The sequence below is a fragment of the Manihot esculenta genome, chromosome 13, assembly GCF_001659605.2.
Source record: "Manihot esculenta cultivar AM560-2 chromosome 13, M.esculenta_v8, whole genome shotgun sequence".
Classification (NCBI taxonomy): domain Eukaryota; kingdom Viridiplantae; phylum Streptophyta; class Magnoliopsida; order Malpighiales; family Euphorbiaceae; genus Manihot; species Manihot esculenta.
Window position 1 is genome coordinate 13229947 of NC_035173.2, and position 18719 is coordinate 13248665.

General features: G+C 29.5%; 1 protein-coding gene across 1 annotated transcript; it reads right to left on the reverse strand.

Moving 5' to 3' along the window:
• Positions 1–709: 709 nt before the first annotated feature.
• On the reverse strand, positions 710–13649 carry LOC110630100 (probable magnesium transporter NIPA6). Its single transcript, XM_043949567.1, has 10 exons — positions 13257–13649; positions 13112–13168; positions 12812–12902; positions 11656–11816; positions 11402–11529; positions 11118–11255; positions 5317–5409; positions 5118–5235; positions 1048–1174; positions 710–957 (listed from the first exon to the last, which is right to left on the reverse strand). The coding sequence occupies exons 1-10, from the start codon at positions 13375–13377 to the stop codon at positions 954–956; spliced, it is 1038 nt and encodes a 345-aa protein (XP_043805502.1). The 5' UTR covers positions 13378–13649; the 3' UTR covers positions 710–953.
• Positions 13650–18719: the final 5070 nt, after the last annotated feature.

Genomic DNA, 18719 nt, shown 5'->3' on the forward strand with positions numbered 1-18719 from the left:
AAACTATTAATATTTAATACATTTATAATTAATATTAAGAAAATTATTATATTATTTTGCTAACTATTTAAAGAAAATCTTAATTTATATTTTTTAATGAAAAAAAATTATATAATTTCAGATTTAAAATATTGTAAAAATATTAATAATGATATTTCAATCAATATCATTTATAAGAATAAATATTTATATTTAATTTAAAAATAATAAAAATATGAACAAATTAAATTAATTTAAATTTATTAATTATTTATTTAATATAAAAGAGTTCAATTAAATCCTATTATATTTAAATTAATTTTAAATAAATAAATCTTTTTATGAATAAAAATAAATTAAATTCTATTGATAGAATTCAATTTTTTTTCTTAAAAAAAAATAAATCTAACAGCATTAACAAGATTATTTAAGTCTAGCAAATTCCTTCTTCTTAAGAAGAGAATTATTTTTAAAAAAAAAAATACACATTTTTCTCTTTTATTAGAATAATACTTTCCATTATTCTCTTTAAAAAATAATGCCTTCATCTTTTGAGTGAACCAAACACCAGAATCTGCAGAAAAGATTTCCTCGAAAGTATTTGCCAGGGCTAAATGATTAAATTTTGTTAGGAATAGGATGTGTTAATCTCATAAAAGGGTAATGAATCCTGTTATTATAAGCAAGGACAAAGAAAACGGCATGAGGAAAAAAAGAAAAGGACGAGAGATTAAATAAGAAGGCTACACACCAGAGACCAGACTTCATTTTTACAATGAAATATGATATAACTACAAGTTGAAAAGAGGGGAAATGTGAAAAAGCAAAAACAAAACAAAGAAAAAAAATAGTCACTCGGGACTGCACCACAAAATGGAAATGTAAATTTTTTTTCTTTTTTTTTTTTTTTGGCAGCTTTAATAGGTGAAACAAATACAAAGAATTTCCCTAACAAAAATATCACCAGATAAAAATCACCTGCACAATACCATAGGATTCAGAAGCTCTTTGAGTCATTTGGATAATTTTCAAACCTTTTGTTCCAAATTGATTATACTTTTTACTTACTTGAAGTAGTCTTGCCGAAGAACCGTAACAAAATTAGGGGTTTGGCCATCCTCATCTTTCTGCTTCCAAAGTTCTCCATTGCCTTGGATGTACCATGATACTTTTGGAGATAATGGAGTATAAAGATCTGCAAATTTGGAATTATCAAATAAATGCAAACCTTGGAAATTATGTTAACATTATATCAGAAAATTCTATCTAGTAAACACACTGTTTAGTGAGAAATGAAGGAAATCTTTCCAACCAAAAAGAATTTCAATCTCTTCTTCCTTGATCTGGGATGCATTTAGACACACTTCGACTTATGTTAAAAGCTGAAAATTATATCACAATTTTCTTCTGTTTTTATTCTCAGTTACAATCCTAGTCTATACTGCAATATGTTCTAGAATACGCCATGTCTCCAATAGAGAACAATGGAAGAATTTTGATTTAGCAAAGGCGTCCTTGAGTGCCTGAGCTGAGAGAGGTCGGCACAAAAAAGTTTTAAAAGAAAATGCAAAAGAATTCAATATTAAATTGACGCTCATAAGAAATTCAAAATCCAACTATAACAATGACATATAGATTGATAAATAAACAGACATATAGATTGATAAATAAATAAAATCACAATATTAGCATCGCAAAAACTGAGTATTTTTTGAGACATGCACACATACATAAAACTAGAGCTGCCAGACTATTGGCCCATATGCCAAAAATCAAACCAGGCTACCCAAAAGTGTAATGAACTTAAGGCCACTACTTTTTGCTGTTTCCTTTTTAAGAAATAATTTGAGTGTTATCGACTAAGTAACAAAATAAATTTACAATAGTCGAAATGTCAAAACATTACAATTCGTTGCTTTTCCTACATTTTTCTCCTTTTGGTACAAATAAAAATATAAGAAAAAGAAAAGTTAGATGTAGAATGCAATCTTTAAATATCTACTCATTCATGAACAATGCAAAACTTCAAAAAAAAATGTTGCTTTGTGAAAGGCCGTTAACTTGTGTTACGGCTATTATAGGCCTGTTTTCATTACCTACAGCCCCAACCATGATTAAAACAATAACAGGAATAGCCTCTAGATGATGCTATTTTATTCTGAAGTCTTGTTGGCAAGTTCACTTGCATTACAATCAAAGGACCAGGTAATTCTTTTCTAGTTAGTGCAGTTAGTTACTATCTTCAAGCTCTGTGACAATCATTGGAATATAGTAATTCACATCCTTTGATATATTAAAGGAGCCCTATCATAAGGACTATTATATGAAGACGATGACACACATAGATTGCTAGTATCTTGAGACAAATTGGGTAGGTTCTTCAAATAGCCAATCTACTTTCCGGTATATGTCCAAATTAGGGAGAGTTTAATATCCTAGGAAAGAAGGATGAAGTGACTAGATCAAGTGCAAAAGCAGAATACCAAATCATTATTAACAATAAAGCCTAGCGTCTAAATAGTAAATTTTTAAAATTTAAAATGACAAAAAATGTAGAAGAAAATAAGAAGAGAAGGGTTTACATGGTTTAGTTATTGAAAGCCTATGTCCATTTGAAACAAGATCTCTAAGAATTACATTTGTTCACTTGTATGTAAGCATAATGCATAAGAATTCATATTAACAATGGAAGAAACAACTTACAAGATATATATGGTATCCTATAAATCACTCATTAGGGCAAGAATTTATCAAGCCAATAATTTTGCTAATCAATCAAATGATTTCTCATAATCGTATCCCATGAATTAGGGGAAAATTTTCATCAGTTCAACCAAAAAATTGTTATGAACTCATAATTTTGCCTTCGATTAAAGAGAGTGTTGTAATTGTGCCTTATGTTAGTGTGCATTGATTGTGGACTAATACTGCTGTAACGTTGAATTCTTCCTTTTTAGTGAATCTGTAAGTTTAACAATATACATCCACAAAAAATTTAAGAAAGAAAATATCAGGCTTTTATTCTTCTGCTCTCGTCCGCTTATAATTTTAGCAGTTTTGAAGAGCATTAGATGTGCCAAAGTCCTCAGTAAAAAATGGAGGTGTTTTGATTGCAATAAAGATGCAGAAGTTTTTCTTCCTTTTTTTTTCTCTTTTTTTTTTCTTTTGTATTGTGGAGTCCTTGGATGGAAACATATGCATACATCTTCAAAATCAGAGCTTGTCTTTTACTTTGTTGGGGAATGGTTTTACATTTTTATGTGGTCATACACTGCTGAAGTTATTTTGGGGATATCCTCTTGGCATAATCCACTTGATAGGGGGACAATAGTTTTTGGGTTTCATGTTACTTAATGTTTTTATAAGGATCCCTTTTTCCTCCATGGGTGAGTACACTTTTGATCTTTCTCAATAAAATATCTTATAAAATAGAGGGAGAGATTTCTTGGCAAATGAAAGAATGCTTCTCTTTTCTTTTCTTTTTTTTTCTAATTGAAATACTTGTTCTAAAAGGTACAAGTTGTCTGGGAAGCAGAAATATCACCTGAAGGCTAATCTTAATTCTAAAAGCAGAGTGTGAAGGAATCCTACTTGAACATATAAAGGGGTTGGAGTTATATAGGGCTGGAGAAAATGGATTTAGAGCTTGATAATAGGAACTGCAAATCCGAAGAATTTGATGCAAATAATTGGCATAAATACTGGATAGGGAGAAAAACGTAGAAGCAAAAAAAACTGGAGAAACCAAGCAATTAAGGTCTCTAAAGTCTAAACAAAATGGTGAAGATTGTAGCATTTCATATCTGTTCACTGTTGAAAGGTCCCAAATATCGGCTTAACTCCCTAAAGTAACTAATTATGAACACATGCCAAACTCAAGTTGAATTGACAACAGAACTTTTAAGCTCATAAACAAATATCGTGAATAAAAACTGACTTAACTCGAATACAGATGCAATACAAATTAAAAATTGAATTTACTCCATTCAATTTACCTTAGTCACCTAGAATGTACAAAGTGATTAAGCAAGTTTAGGTAAATGGATTCTCTGTCCAATTAGAGACATAATGGTAAATGGTATTTGATATTTCCCACTAAGAAATTTTCTTAAACAATCCTATATGTCATCCAACTGGCAAAATTCACTTTGAGATTATTCATGACTATCACCATGTCTTGTACTCTTCCATAATTTTTCTTCCGTTTTTTTTTTCCTCGAACAGCTGAACCTTTCACCCAAGATATATTATATATTACAGATACTCATGTGAAAATTGTCAACAATCATGCCAGTGATTAAGTTTAATTTGATTCAGTATAGAGTAAGATGAATTGGAATTTGGAGGTTGCTTTTCATATTACAGAATATCGCATGCTAAAATATTGGCCAATTATTCAGCATTTGAGAACCTGGACTGAAAATGTATTTACTGTATTACTAATTGTTTGACCAATGAGGATATATCAGATCATGGATCAAACCCCATGAGTCATTGTTGGTGGGAAGGGAGGGGATTCCGAAGATATCAATAAGTTTAGCTTACATTTGAGAAACCAGCACCGATTCTGCTATTGACAGTTTCCTTGCATTTGAAAATAAATAACTATTATACTACTATATGATTTTGAATCTATCCTTCGCAACGTTTAGTTGCAATTCCATATGCCCATAATAGATTACCATCCAGTTTAAAACAAATTTTATGCAGAATACATAACATATTAAGGTTCATGATACTAGACAACCCATTTAAAAGATAGCAATAGCAGCAACTCCACAATGAAGACAAATTTGAGATTGAATTAGTTCAATCATAAATTCCAATTTTTCAGAATCACACCATCTATTTAAATTTTCAACCTATATAGGCATATCTAAACTAAAAACTATTTTCTAAAATAGTTGTATCTCTCTAAAAAGATCATGGTATTTGATAGGTAGTTGATGATAATAAGCATAGAGCTGAATGGCAAAACGGATCCATATTCAAATATAACAACCCCACCTAATTTGGGTTAAGACTTCGTTGTTGCTGTTGTTGTTAACAATAACAAGCATTTTAAATTAAGATAGAGACATTTTCAAGTGATATTTCAATATCATGTTTGCAACCACACCTATATGCATGAGATGTACCTGTTATGAAAGGTGGATCGGGGTCTCTCGTACTATGTAATACAGCAGTCCCAGACAACACAGTGACAAAACCACAAAGTTCAGATGCTATACTGCTTGCACTTTGGCCAGAATAATCCTAAAGAAAACATGAAACAAATTTATGTCTTGCAGATCGTATCTCTCTATCTCTCTCTGTTCCTTTGAGAACTGTGCATACCTTGAACATTATAGCACTAGCAAGTATTGTAAATGATGTAAACATGGCATAATATATTGGAGAAACAATTGCTGTGTTAAAAGTATCCAATGCCTGCAACCATATCAATGTCATTAGCTTTTACAAAACATTAATTAACTTATTAAAGGGAGGGGGACATGGCACACACACGCAGATAAGAAATTCAAAAAAAAAAAAAAAATACTTGCACAATTCAGAAGTATATGCAACAATGCTGGATTAAGAGTGGCCCCCCACTCTTCCCTTGTAAATTTTCCAAAGTAAACTTGTTCAATTGCCCTTCCAATTCATAAAATTCATGTTTAATTTTCATTTCAATGCATTTGCACCTGCTAAATTTTTAAGCATGCCCCCATTCAATTGAATGGCATGCCCCCACTCTTCCCTTGTTAATTGAATGGCAATAATGTATAAACTTTTCAAATATTTTTAAAATATTATTAACTTTAATTATGTTTATTAGATATTATTATTGCTTTTTTAACATTATTGATTATTATAAGCTGCTATTAAGAAAACAATTCAAGTCTTTTATCTAATTAAACATTATTTAATATTAATTTTCAAAATAAAACCATATATAATGAAATAATGAAATAAATATAAACAATTTCCAAATGCTTCTCCCTTTCTATTTATTTATTTAAAAATGTCAACCTTCATTTCACTATTTATTTTTTATTTTATTTTTGGACAAATAAAGTTAAATAGTTTTTAGTAAGATAAAAGTTTTAAATTGCTTTTCATAATGGTGACTTATACTAATTAATAACAACTAAATTAATTAGAGTAATATTTGATAAAATATAATCAAAATAATGATATTTACAAAAATATTTTAAAGAACATGAATTATTACCACGCAATGATCTTTGATTTTTGTTTCATTTATTTTTAATATTCAATTTATAAAATGTGAGTAATATATATATATGTATTAGAGTAGAAATAATAAAAAGAAATCTATATTAGGATAGTGGGTGGAGAGAAAATGATTTAGAAATATGCAATGGCAGGTAACAAAGACTTTAATGATACAGTAAATAACTTTTTAGTCATTAAGATATAATAAAATTGACAGATATGTCCCTTTATTTTTAAAACTCAAGTCTTTCATCCCTATTTTTAATTAGGTCACACAAAAGTCCCCCCATCCATTAAATTTGCTAGGCAAATGAATTAAATATGGTCAAGATTAAAGAATACTTTTTATTCCTAGAAATACCCTCTTCCCCAAACCCCCAAATCCCCAACCTCTCTATTTTTCTCAACATAGCAAATCTACCCATTACAAAGGTATGAACAGAAATGACGAAATTTTCTTGCTGCTTGTCCACTTAAAATTGTCCAAAACAGTAAACCAAAACCATTTCAAGCAACTCTTCCCCTATTTTCCATTCATAAACAAATCAACATATAAAAATCATTTGTTTTCCATTTCAATCGGCACCATAACAAGGCCTCATGACTCACAAGGATTACTTCACCAAGACTATTTGTTAAGTGTCCTTGAATAGGATCTCGTCACAAGTCGATTAATTGAAAAATCCTCCTCTCACTAAACTGATTTTCCCTTGTTAATATTTTTGCTTTTCTTTGAGGAACCTATTGTGAAATAAATTGAGAACTCGTTTGAGAGAATTCTCTGATCTCATAAACTGATTGAATAATTTTTCGAATGTCTCATCCAATGATCACAATGCCTTTTTAGAGTGAAGGCTACATTCAGATTACATTAAAATTTAAAAATTCAACTAAAGATAACAATTAAAAATCGATAACAAGTTAAGCTTCGAAATAAGATATTGACCCCTAATTTGTAACCATTTTGACCAGAATCTATCAAATAGAAGGATAATACATATCCACAATATTATCCCCCTTCTTGGAGAAAAGGCTTGCCCCCAATCATCTGGTTTGAAAATAAGAGGTCCTGGATCCTCCAATTCCACCCAAAATATGGCTCATCATAACTGTAGCAAAGGCCTTTAACTCAACATTCAACCATTTTTGTCCTACTAAATCATTTAACAAATGGAGTCCTGGATCCTCCAATTCCACCCAAAATATGGCTCATCATAACTGTAGCAAAGGCCTTTAACTCAACATTCAAACATTTTTGTCCTGCTAAACCGTTTAACAAATGGAGTTGAGGTGCTTCCCACACTTGAAGATGCTGGACTGTTTTTTCCTTTAGACTCATGATTTAAACTGCATGTAGATCGTGGAGGCCCCTAAAATGACCAATAAGTTGTCTCCATCTAATTGTCTGAGCGATCCAATTGTTGCTTCTTTTCGAATGTTCGAGCAAAATTCATTATAGTAACTAAAGTGAGAGAGTTATGTAGTTTCACCTCAAGCCGAATAGTTTCAAACAATCCTATGGTAAAAAAGTCAACTTGTTGATCGATTTGAGCAGTTGTCGCCTTTGCTGAAATTGGCACCGATAATCTTCTACTAATCCATCTTGTTTCAGGCTCACCAACTCTCCTAAGGGATTACCATACAAAGGAGGACTAAATTGCAAGTTGAAATTCTCATTGAACATTTGCCATGGCATCCCCAGTTCCTCCTATTCAAGCCTGTAAAACCAGAATTGAGCCTTACTACTAAGACAGAAGGGCAACTAGACTAACTTTATCTATTTTTGTTGTTCGCTGATTGTGGAAAAATTCTTCAGAATGATTAAGCCATCCAAGCGGATCATTAAAGTCGTCAAACGATCATTATTTGTATATCTAGGCACAATGTGCCCCTCCAAACGATCATTATTTGACTGGACAAAATTTTGCTGGTTGCTATTCATTCCATCTTGGTTTTGGCTTGCTCCTCTATTGAAGGTGCGAGCTCAAAAATTTGAAGAGCCAAGTTATTAACCGAGCATTGGTTTGCTGTATGAAAGTATTCACTTCTCTTCTAGAATTGTTAGATCAATCACCCATGACGACCGCATCAATTGTTAAATTCCCTTGAATAGGATCTCGTCCCATGTCGATTAACTCGAAAATCCTCCTTTTGCCAAACTGATTTTCTCTTGTTTATGTTTTTGCTTTTTTTGGGAAACCTATTGTGACATAAATTGAGAATTCGTTTGAGAGAATTCTCTAAACTCATGAACTTATGATTAATTTTTTTGAATGTATAATTTAATGATCTTAATGCCTTTTTTATGGTGAAAGCTACATCCAAATTACCTCAAATTTTAAATTCAAAAATAATTCCTATCTTCTGTTAAAATTTCAAATTTAAAAATTCAAACTAATGGTAATAATTAAAAATCAAACTAAAGATAACAAGCTAAGCTTAGAGATAAGATATTAATCCCTTATCTATTGCAACCACTTTGACCTGAACCTATCAAATAGAACGATAATACATATCCACAATACTATCACAGTATCATATTAGAGATACAAGATAGGGATTGTGATAATTAGAGTGTGTTTCAATTTTCATCTTAAACTCTTTAGTCCCTTGCCTTGATGATAATCACAATAATTGCCTCTTTGGAGCCAATGTTGATATAAACCCCATTTGTGCCCATAAATCCATTTTCGTCAGAGGCCCCAACATGGGGTTGACTTGGATGTGCTTATGGTTTTTTACTTGATGGGAAAACTGACCTTTTGATCTACAAGTTGCCCTTATCATACTCCATTTGTGAAATAGCTCAAGATTTCAATATTGATTTTAATGAAGCCAAAATGCCAAGCTAAAGTAATTCCTAAAAATCTCCCAACCTTATGCGTTGAAATCCCAATCATTTCAAATCGATGAAGCTACTACCACCACTACTGTATTCTCTACTACATCCACTTCCTCTGCCGCCAACATAGTGTCTTCCTCTGCCACCGACATAGCGTCCTCTGGGTTTATGTAATATGGGTCTTCAGTTAAGAGTATTTTGTAGATCTAAAAATTTGGCTGGGATTTTGACACTCTTAGTTTTGTTTAAATGGAATTGTTGGTGTAAATGTATTATGTGGGCTGATTGGGAAAATGGTCCAAGGAACTCCAAATTGAAAGGACAATGATATAAGATGGATAGGGAGAAGAATGAAGAGGGTAATTTAGTCACTTCACATTTTTATTAACTGCATTTTTGACAAAGAAACTTCAATTTGGATGGTTAAAAAAATCAAGATGAGTGTGTTGAGTTTTAAAAATAGAGGGACATATCTATTAATTTTAACATGAAATTGACATTGAGTGACCAGAATGTTGAGGGACAACAAGTGAAAATTACTCCTCCAAAATTAGCCCCCTATTCTATCTGATAGTTCCAACATAACCTTAGATAAACCATAAAAAGCCTCCTTTATTTCTCTCACATATTCAAACACCAAGTCGTCGAAATATGGTTAAGTTGTAATAAGATGTCCATCAAGAGAGAAAGGCTGCTTTAGAATCTGTCAGTATTTTTTAAGAATTCCTTGGCAATTGGCTTTAGAGATAAGTTGGCATACCTCTCTTTCTCTCTCTCTTCTATCTTTTCTTCCTTTCTCTATTTCTCTTCTTTTAATTGCTATAACAACTGAAAGTACAACTTTGGATTCTAAGGTGTCAGGATTTTATGAAAAAGAATAGTGTCAATTAAATCCTGTTTAACCAACTTTGGATTTTGTGGGGGAAAATGAATAGGATATAGAGGGATTACAATTTTCTCGCTAGCAAATACGTAGAATTTTGGTTCACTAGGACTTAAAAGACAATGTATGGATTTACCTGCCATAAATGTAACTTATATATACAGATTGGTGTTGCTTTTGCGTGCATTTAATCATTTTTATTGGCTTGACAACAAAAAAAAAAGGATAAAATTGACCCTTATCAGAAAGAATGAATAAGACAGTGGATAAGCAAAATATATACAGTTAAAAAGATCATCCATTTACATAATTACTTAATGAGAGTTCAAGAAATTTAGAATATATGACCAAAGAATGAACAGCATTTTATATATTCTTATTAACTTAAATAGTTACTAACAAGAAGACAAAGGAACTCTTTTATTTTCATTAATATAGACATGAAATATTATGTACTATTGCCACAACAAAGTGCAATTGAAAAGAGCAAATGTACAAGTAAACTGCCAGAAAAGTAAAAAATTGCAGGAGACAGAGATTTATGGAAGGATATAAGTCCAATTAAACCCCTGTACTTTTACTTAAGAGCCAAATAAGCCCAATTCAAAATTTTGGACCAATTAAGCCCTGTACTGTAACTCAATGGCCAAATAAGCCCTTATCTTATATAATATTATTTTTTAATAATAAAATATTATTTTTTTCATAATAAAAATATTTTTTATATGATAAAAATTCATTTTTGTAATTTTAAAAATTATTTATTATATCTACACATTTTTTAAAATTTTTATGTTAATTAAATTACTAATTTTTTTATATTTTAATTTTTTATTAAAAAATAATATTATATTATGTTACGACATATTTGGCCCTTAATAGAAGTACAGGGGCTTAATTGGCCCAAAATTTTAAATAGAACTTGTTTGGCCCTTGAATAAAAATACAAGGGCTCAATTGAACTCATATCCATTTATGGAATCATCTAGAGCTATTAATTAAATAAACGCAGTACATGTGTTAAAAAAGAAAAACTAGTTGACACGTAATAAAGGTTTAGTGCAATAAAAATAAGAGGAAGAAAGGATGCAGTACACAGCTACCAGCATCACCAATAACACCAAAATGATTTATCTGAAATATTGCCATAAAAAAAAATGGGTCGGATAGAAGAGCTTATATGATACTAACCATGTTTAGATAATTTAATTGAGTGATGATACAGGTAATTGCGACCATTGCAAAAACCCAAGTCTGGAAATATTTGGCCTGGTTTATACCCTCCAACGTTAGTTCTATTGCAATACCAATAGCTTTTATGCTCATAACCTGCAAAACAGAAAAAAAATTGCTCCTTTTAAAATAGAGATGCAAATGTCCCATCAGGATTAAACTGTTAAAAACACATTTGCTAACACAGAATGACAGTTCATTTTAGCTTATTATGTAATAGCTACAGTTTACAAATAACTCACTGTCAATGATCCAATCATGGAGCATATCCCGATATATATGAGGATGTTAGTCTGGCCATAGCGGGGAGCACAATACAAGATCAGTACCAATGCTACAGCTACCACAGAGGCTGTATACAAAAGAAATGCTGGACGAGAAGAGCATCAAACTGATTAGGTGGAGAGCCAAAAACAAGAGAAAAAACAATTCAACAATTCCCCCATCTTTTTTGTTGTATTTTTTATATTTCTTTTCGGAAATACCAGTAGAATACCTGGTTGGATAGCTAATTCCCAGATTTGTTCAACTGAATTAATGGACTGCTCTTCAGGTGCATGTAGTACAATCACCGTGGAACCAACTATGCACAGGAGACAACCCAACATTCCCATCTTCTGCAGTTTCTCCTTCAACAAGAAATGGGCTAATACAGCACTGCACATTTTAAATGCATAATGAGAAACACGACTAAGTAATTCTCAAAGGTTGGTAGTTGAAAACAAATAAAAGGATTACTGGAAAATCCCAAAAATCAGGGCCCATGGTCAGCACATCAAATTTGTTTTGCTCCCCACTTTAGGTTAAGTAATTGTCAATGGTTGGTACCATATAAATCCCTCTCTTAGCACTTTACTGATTCATGTAATGTCATTCAATCTGCTTATGTGCTGCCTATGGGGCGAAGTTGATATCCTTAAATATATATTTCATTATCGATCCATAATCAAGCCAGTTGTCATTCAATGATTGTTCACTCATACTTTGCCACATTTTCTGCTCAAACCATGGTTTAGAAGTGAATTTTAATGTGAGTAGATCAGTAGAAAGTAAACTAAACATATAGAATCAAGTGATGGGGTGAGAGTATCTCAAGGCTCAAGAACCCAGGACCAAGTGCTCGTCAAGGTAATGAAATTCCAAGACCTAGAGGAGACACTTGAACCCATTGAAGCATTAGATTCTTCTTAGAATTAGTGCCAAAGGTGAGCATTGTAACATGAGGGTAACAAGGCAATGGTGTAATAACCATTACTTAAGGGGGGGATGGTAATTTGAGCTTGAGGTTAGCAGTAGATAGCTACCCTATTCCAAAGGCAATTGCCTTCAAGAGGATAATCAGACTGACTAACAGTGAGGATGAGGGAAAAGGCGGGTGGTCTAACACGTCCATCACATTGAATCCATCTATAAGGTAATGTTTCATTCCCCACTTCAATGAGTATTTTGGCGTAGATCCATGTGTACTTAGCAGAAGAATAAAATGTTTAATCTATATCAGTTCTATGTACACTAGCAGAAGGTGACAAAATTAAACAAAATGGCACTCAAATGCTCGTGTAGGTATCAGGAAGACATTTTAGTTGTCAAAAAAATAGCTGTTAATGCTTTTGAACATTTGAAAAATACAAAAATAATAAGATAAAAATTACCTAACAATGATACTCAAAGCACCAAGAGGCGTCACAAGAACGGCAGGAGCATAAATGTAAGCTACGAAATTGGAAATCTCTCCAACGATCACTGCCAGTTTACCAAGTAAAAAGTCAAATCTAGCAGGTACAGAATACAGCTAAAGGGAAAGTCAGAGATATAATTCAATTCAATTAAATAGATCTAAAATGGGTTATATTATGTAACTACTAGCTGAAAATAACTCCATTGCAAATAAATGAACATAAAAAGTGGTTGTAATAGAAGAAGAGGAAGAAGAAGAGTGAAGCTTAGCTTACTGGTAACCATGCCCACCCACCAGAGTGGCTCCAACAGATAACCATATCCTCCAACGCCTTCGCAGTAGAAGAAAAAACAAAATTAAATTAGAAAAAGAGAAAAGAAGCAAAAATTTCGTTAAAAAATAGAAATTAGAAAGATTACTAGCACGAGGGCCGTTGACGCCGGCCCTCCTGAGCCCCTTCTTCTTGATGATGAAGCTAGAGCCTATAAAGGCACTGGAAACCACAGCCAGTATAAACCCTTTCAAATTACTCGAGTACATCTACACATTAGATTGAACTTAGAAATGAATCGATCGACAACAAGAATTGTAACAATGCGGTTAATTTATAGGATGGTATTAATATGGTGAATTGGGGATTTTTGAGGGATTATGATCCGAAGAACCCTAGACGACGACTGCTGTACAATTGTATGTGTTCTCTCTCTGAGTCTTAATGAGTTATTTTAAGATGGACAACTACAACTGTGGAGGAGAAAGAGGCTCGCTCCTTATGAAATCGCAATTTCTCACCTGCCATTCCTCTTCGACGCTGTCTCTGCTGCTGTCCTTTTTTATTATTTTTATTATTATTATTAAGATAAATTACAGTTTCATCCCTATACTTTAGTGAAATATAAACTTTAATTTTTCACGTTTTATAAATTTTACTATTAAGTTCTTAATATTTAAAAAATTATAACTTAATCACCGCAGTTAAAATAACAATTAATTTACCGTTTATTCTAATTAAAATTATCAAAATATTTATATTTTTTATTTAAAATAATATTTTTAAAATTTAATTAAATCTATAGTTTAATTCTTTAATTTAATTTTTTTTTAACTAATTCTAATATTATTATAAATTTAACTTTAAATATTGAACTATCTACAAATATGTACCTGAATTTTATAAAATGATCTGCATTATATATTTATTTACAAATAATACTTGTAATTAATTAATTCCTACATATTATAATTATTTATGGACAAGATCTTATATTTTATAAATTGATCCTGAATGTTTTAATTATTTATAAATAATTTTAATAATTTTATAAATTAATCACTACATATTTTAATTATTTATAAATAAATTTATATATTTTATAATTTAACCCTTAAACATTATAATTATTTATTAATATGCTTTTTATTTGATAATTTGATCTCTAAATATATATTTATTTTTAAATAAATTTTTAAAATTTATAAATTAATCTCTAAATATTATAAAAATTTGTAAATAAACCCTATATTTTTATGAATTTGCCATAGCAAAATCAATATTTAGAAATTATAAATAATTATAATTTTTAGAAATTAATTTATAAAAATATATGGGCTTTTTGTAAATTATTTTTTTAAAATAAGTATATTATTTAAGATTAACTTATAAAATTGTAGGTACTTATTTGTAAATAATTAAATATTTAAGGTTAAATTTATAATAATATTAGATTGAATTGAAAAAATATAAAAATTAAATTAAGAGATTAAATTGTAGATTTAAATAAGCATTTAGAGATTATATTTTAGATGAAAAATATATACTAAAGGGCATTTGGTCATTTTTATTAGAATTAATGATAAATTAATTGTGATTCTAAAGTTAGGATTAAATTGTAATTTTTTTCAAATATCAATAACTCAACAGTAAAATTTTAAAAATATGAGGACTAAAGTTTACATTTTATTAAAGTACAAAGACTAAATTATAATTTGCCCTAATTACTATTATTTAGAATATTAAATAAATAATTAAAATTTTATGAAAAATACCATTTATATTTAATCTTTTTTTTTTTACAATAAAGATAAAACTTTAATATTGCTCACCATTTTAGCTAATGAAATAAATTGAATTTAAAAATTAATAATAAATTATAATATGATCCTTAAAGTTTTATTTGATTAATAAAAAGGTCCTTTAAAATAAATATTTTTAAATCATATACTTATTTATTATTATTAAATTTAATCAAGTTATTTTTTAATTATATTATTTTTCCCTTTTAATAATTAAAAATTATATGAATTAATTTTTAAATTAAATTTCACATATTTAAATTTTTATTAATAAATATTGAAATAATAAATTAATATTTTAATTTAATTTTAACAGTATTTAAAGGTCCTTTTGGCTTTTCAACTTATTTATATGATTTTAAATATAATTAAGTATCAACTAAATAATTTATATTTCATACTTAATAATATTAAAATTTATATACATAAGTTTTAAGAGTTAAAAGAAGATTTAAATACTATTAAAATTACTTTAAAATATTGTTTCGTTATTCTAACACGTGTTGATAAAAATTAAGTTATATTAAATTTAGTCTAAACTTAATTTCTATGCTCTTTTAATAATTGAGTTGAAAAAATAATATAATTATAAAAGAATACAGTCAGCAACCGCTCAATTTCATTCAAAATCGAATCGATCTGAATAAATTCAAAATTAAAATTTTGGTATTTATAAAAATCGAATTGATTTTGATTAGAAATCGAATCGAATTGAACTAGTCTAATTCGGTTCAATTTGATTCAATTTTGATCTATTTGAATTTTTAATAATTTTTTTATTTTTTATCTTTTATTTTTAATATTTTAAAATTTAATTAAAATATTTTAATTTTAATATAATTCTAATCCCTCTATATTATTGAAAATAATATACTATTATCGAAAATAATATACTATTATCGTTAATCGATTCGGTTTGATTTTTTTTATTTTGTCTGATCAAAACTAAACTGAATTGAAATAATTGAAATTTTTAAAATTAAAAATTAAACTGAACCGAGCTGAAATAAATAAAAATCAAATTAAAATTTTAAATTAATTTGATTCAATCGGTTCAATTTTGAATCGAATACTAGTCTTACATGGTACATTATTTTCATTAAAAAGGATCTTATTAAATTTAATAGATATTAATTTTTTCGAACATGTTATTTCTTTTTGGCGAAGGTTATTTATTTTTTATTTGTAAAATTTAATATTTTATTATTATAATAAATTATTATTAATTATTTTTATATATAAATTTGCCAAATATTGCAGCCATTTAAGAATCTAATAATTAGTATAATAATAAAAAAATTAATCTTAAATATCACTAAAAGAATAAAATAAAATACTAATAATATTAGAATATCAACTTTCAACAATTATATTATTTACCAGCATAATAATATTTCAAAGTAATGATAAATGAAGCCAGCAAAAAAAGTTATTCAACAATTTCATTCACATAATTTTTTCTCACCTTGTAAAATTTTTAACACTTTACAATTTTAAGTTTATGGGAAATAGGTGGAAGTGAAAAAAATAATTATCATTTGATATTATCATTTAATATTTAAAAAATTATTATTATTTATTGCAAGAATTATTTAAAATAATTATTTTTTATAAATAATTATTAAAAATGTTTATAGTTAATCTAAGTAATTTATTTTCTTATTTATGAAATTTATCAAATGAAATTTCAATATTTAGAAACTTTTTTATATTAATAATATAATTTTATATGTATTATTAAATTTTAATAATATAATATATTTTAAATTTAAGTAAAGAAGCATCTAATTAATTTAAAATTTTTAAATATTAATATATTTTAATATTGAATATGACTCGATACTCGCTCAAAAAACTTTACATGCCAGCAATCTCTCATTAGACCCGGCGATAATATGTTTATAATTCATACCCAACATGCCTAGACATCTAAGCTCGGTCACATAGGACCTCATCCTCATATGATAGAATATGAAGACTCGCCCCTCGCCCATCATGAGACGGAGCTTGTCATCTTCATATTCTCGTTGGTAGTTGTTATACCTAGATCATCAAGATCCCTACAAATACGGGATTTAAGGATAAGAGATCCCTACAAATACGAGATCTCTTATCCAATAGCGGGTAAACTCTTGATTCTAAGAAAAATAACTAATTAACCTTTCTTTCTTACAGCATAAAAAAGCAGCAAGCATGCAAAGTTTCAAGTACGATTTTCTAATACATTGAAGTTACTTCATATTTATTATTTCACTCGCCCATGTAATCAGACACTCACTTGAGCATCTAAGTAGTTGCCCACAAGACACTAGCCGCCTCACATTTTCTTTTTTCTTATTGCCAACTCACAAAATAGTGTTTCCAACAATATTATTTAGTTTTATTATAGGGATTCAAAAGAGTTTCTTTTCTCATTTGGAAAATCCGGCTTGCCTTATATTCCATTTTCTTATTCATTCACATTCTTCACTATCCCCAATGGCCAAAAACTCACAGGATATTTTTAAATTTGTTGCAAACAGAACAATCGTTGTTCCCACTCCATTGAGAAGCGAGCAGAACACTCCTCCAATTGCGATTGAGATGGACCTTAACGCTATGAATAATGAACAGATGGTATAATATGTTATGAGATTGCAAGCCAGGCTAGAGCAATACAAGGCCAGGAAAGAGGCTTCCCAAGGCATTGCTAGGACAAGAGAGGAGGCCTCTCATGGGACACCCAAAGTTAGAGTAGAAGCACCTCACGAGCTCATACGATTACAAGAATTGGGATTGTCAATTCCAAAGGTAAGAGCAAGTTAAAAGATTAGGAATCCTTAGATGAAACACTAAGAAATGTAGATTGAAAGTTGATGTGTGTAGTTTAGAGGTTCTAAAAGGAGTAAGAAGATGATTTCGCGTTGGGAGATGTCTCACTCTGTTTGACGAAATACTGGCGAAGACGTTTTCTCAAATGAAGTTGTCGAGCCTGGACAAGTATGATGAAACTACTAATCTGAGAAGCCATTTGGCCATCTTTAGGACCATGATACCACTGCAGAACGAACGTCAATGATTTTGTCTTATATCGAGTCTTCTCATCTACTTTAACAGGTCTGGCCTAGAAATAGTATTAGCACCTGAATCCATGTTCTATCAATAATTTTACCTAACTTGCTATGGCCTATATATATTACATGCATCCCTCCAAAGAAACTCTCCTTCGACTTTCAAAATATCCGGCAGTACGATGATGAGTCTTTAAGGAGTTCTATTTAACAATTCAACTCTGATATGATTCATCCATATTAATATGTTATCTCTATTTACCTCTATTGATTAGAATAAAGACGTTGATGATAATAGAGTTACGAGTCACATACCATAGGACATAAGATGTATAGGCGATGAAGAACATATTGAGCTTATCATTATCATTATTAACTCGTCTAGATCATAATAATGTACATGATCCTTAAACCCGAGATAATACTTATCTCCTATATGTATTTTATTTTTCTTGATATTTAAAATTTATGGTCAAGATAGCTGGACTTGATTGGAAAAGGTTTCCATTATAAGTTCTGCTTATCGAGAATTAAAATTAAGGGTTGGTCATATAATTTAAAGTATTGAGATTTGACATTATTATGTCCTAACTAGAATCGGGATTTGACAACGAAAGGATATAAGTGCATGTTAATTTATGGTTGTAGTAACAAGCATATATATGTTAACTATATGTATCTCGATACTTTCGGTTTGTGAGAATTACTGTTTGATCTAATAAAAAAATATAACATATACTAACCTATCTATACTAATAA

What these genes read in the sequence shown, in the direction of transcription:
- LOC110630100 (XM_043949567.1), bottom strand. Translation starts at nt 13,377, where the DNA reads ATGTACTCGAGTAATTTGAAAGGGTTTATACTGGCTGTGGTTTCCAGT. An exon ending in CCATGATTGGATCATTGACA is followed by an intron (nt 11,256 to 11,401) that starts GTGAGTTATTTG and finishes TCTGTTTTGCAG; the next exon opens with GTTATGAGCATAAAAGCTAT. An exon ending in CGATCCACCTTTCATAACAG is followed by an intron (nt 1,175 to 5,117) that starts GTACATCTCATG and finishes CCAAATTTGCAG; the next exon opens with ATCTTTATACTCCATTATCT.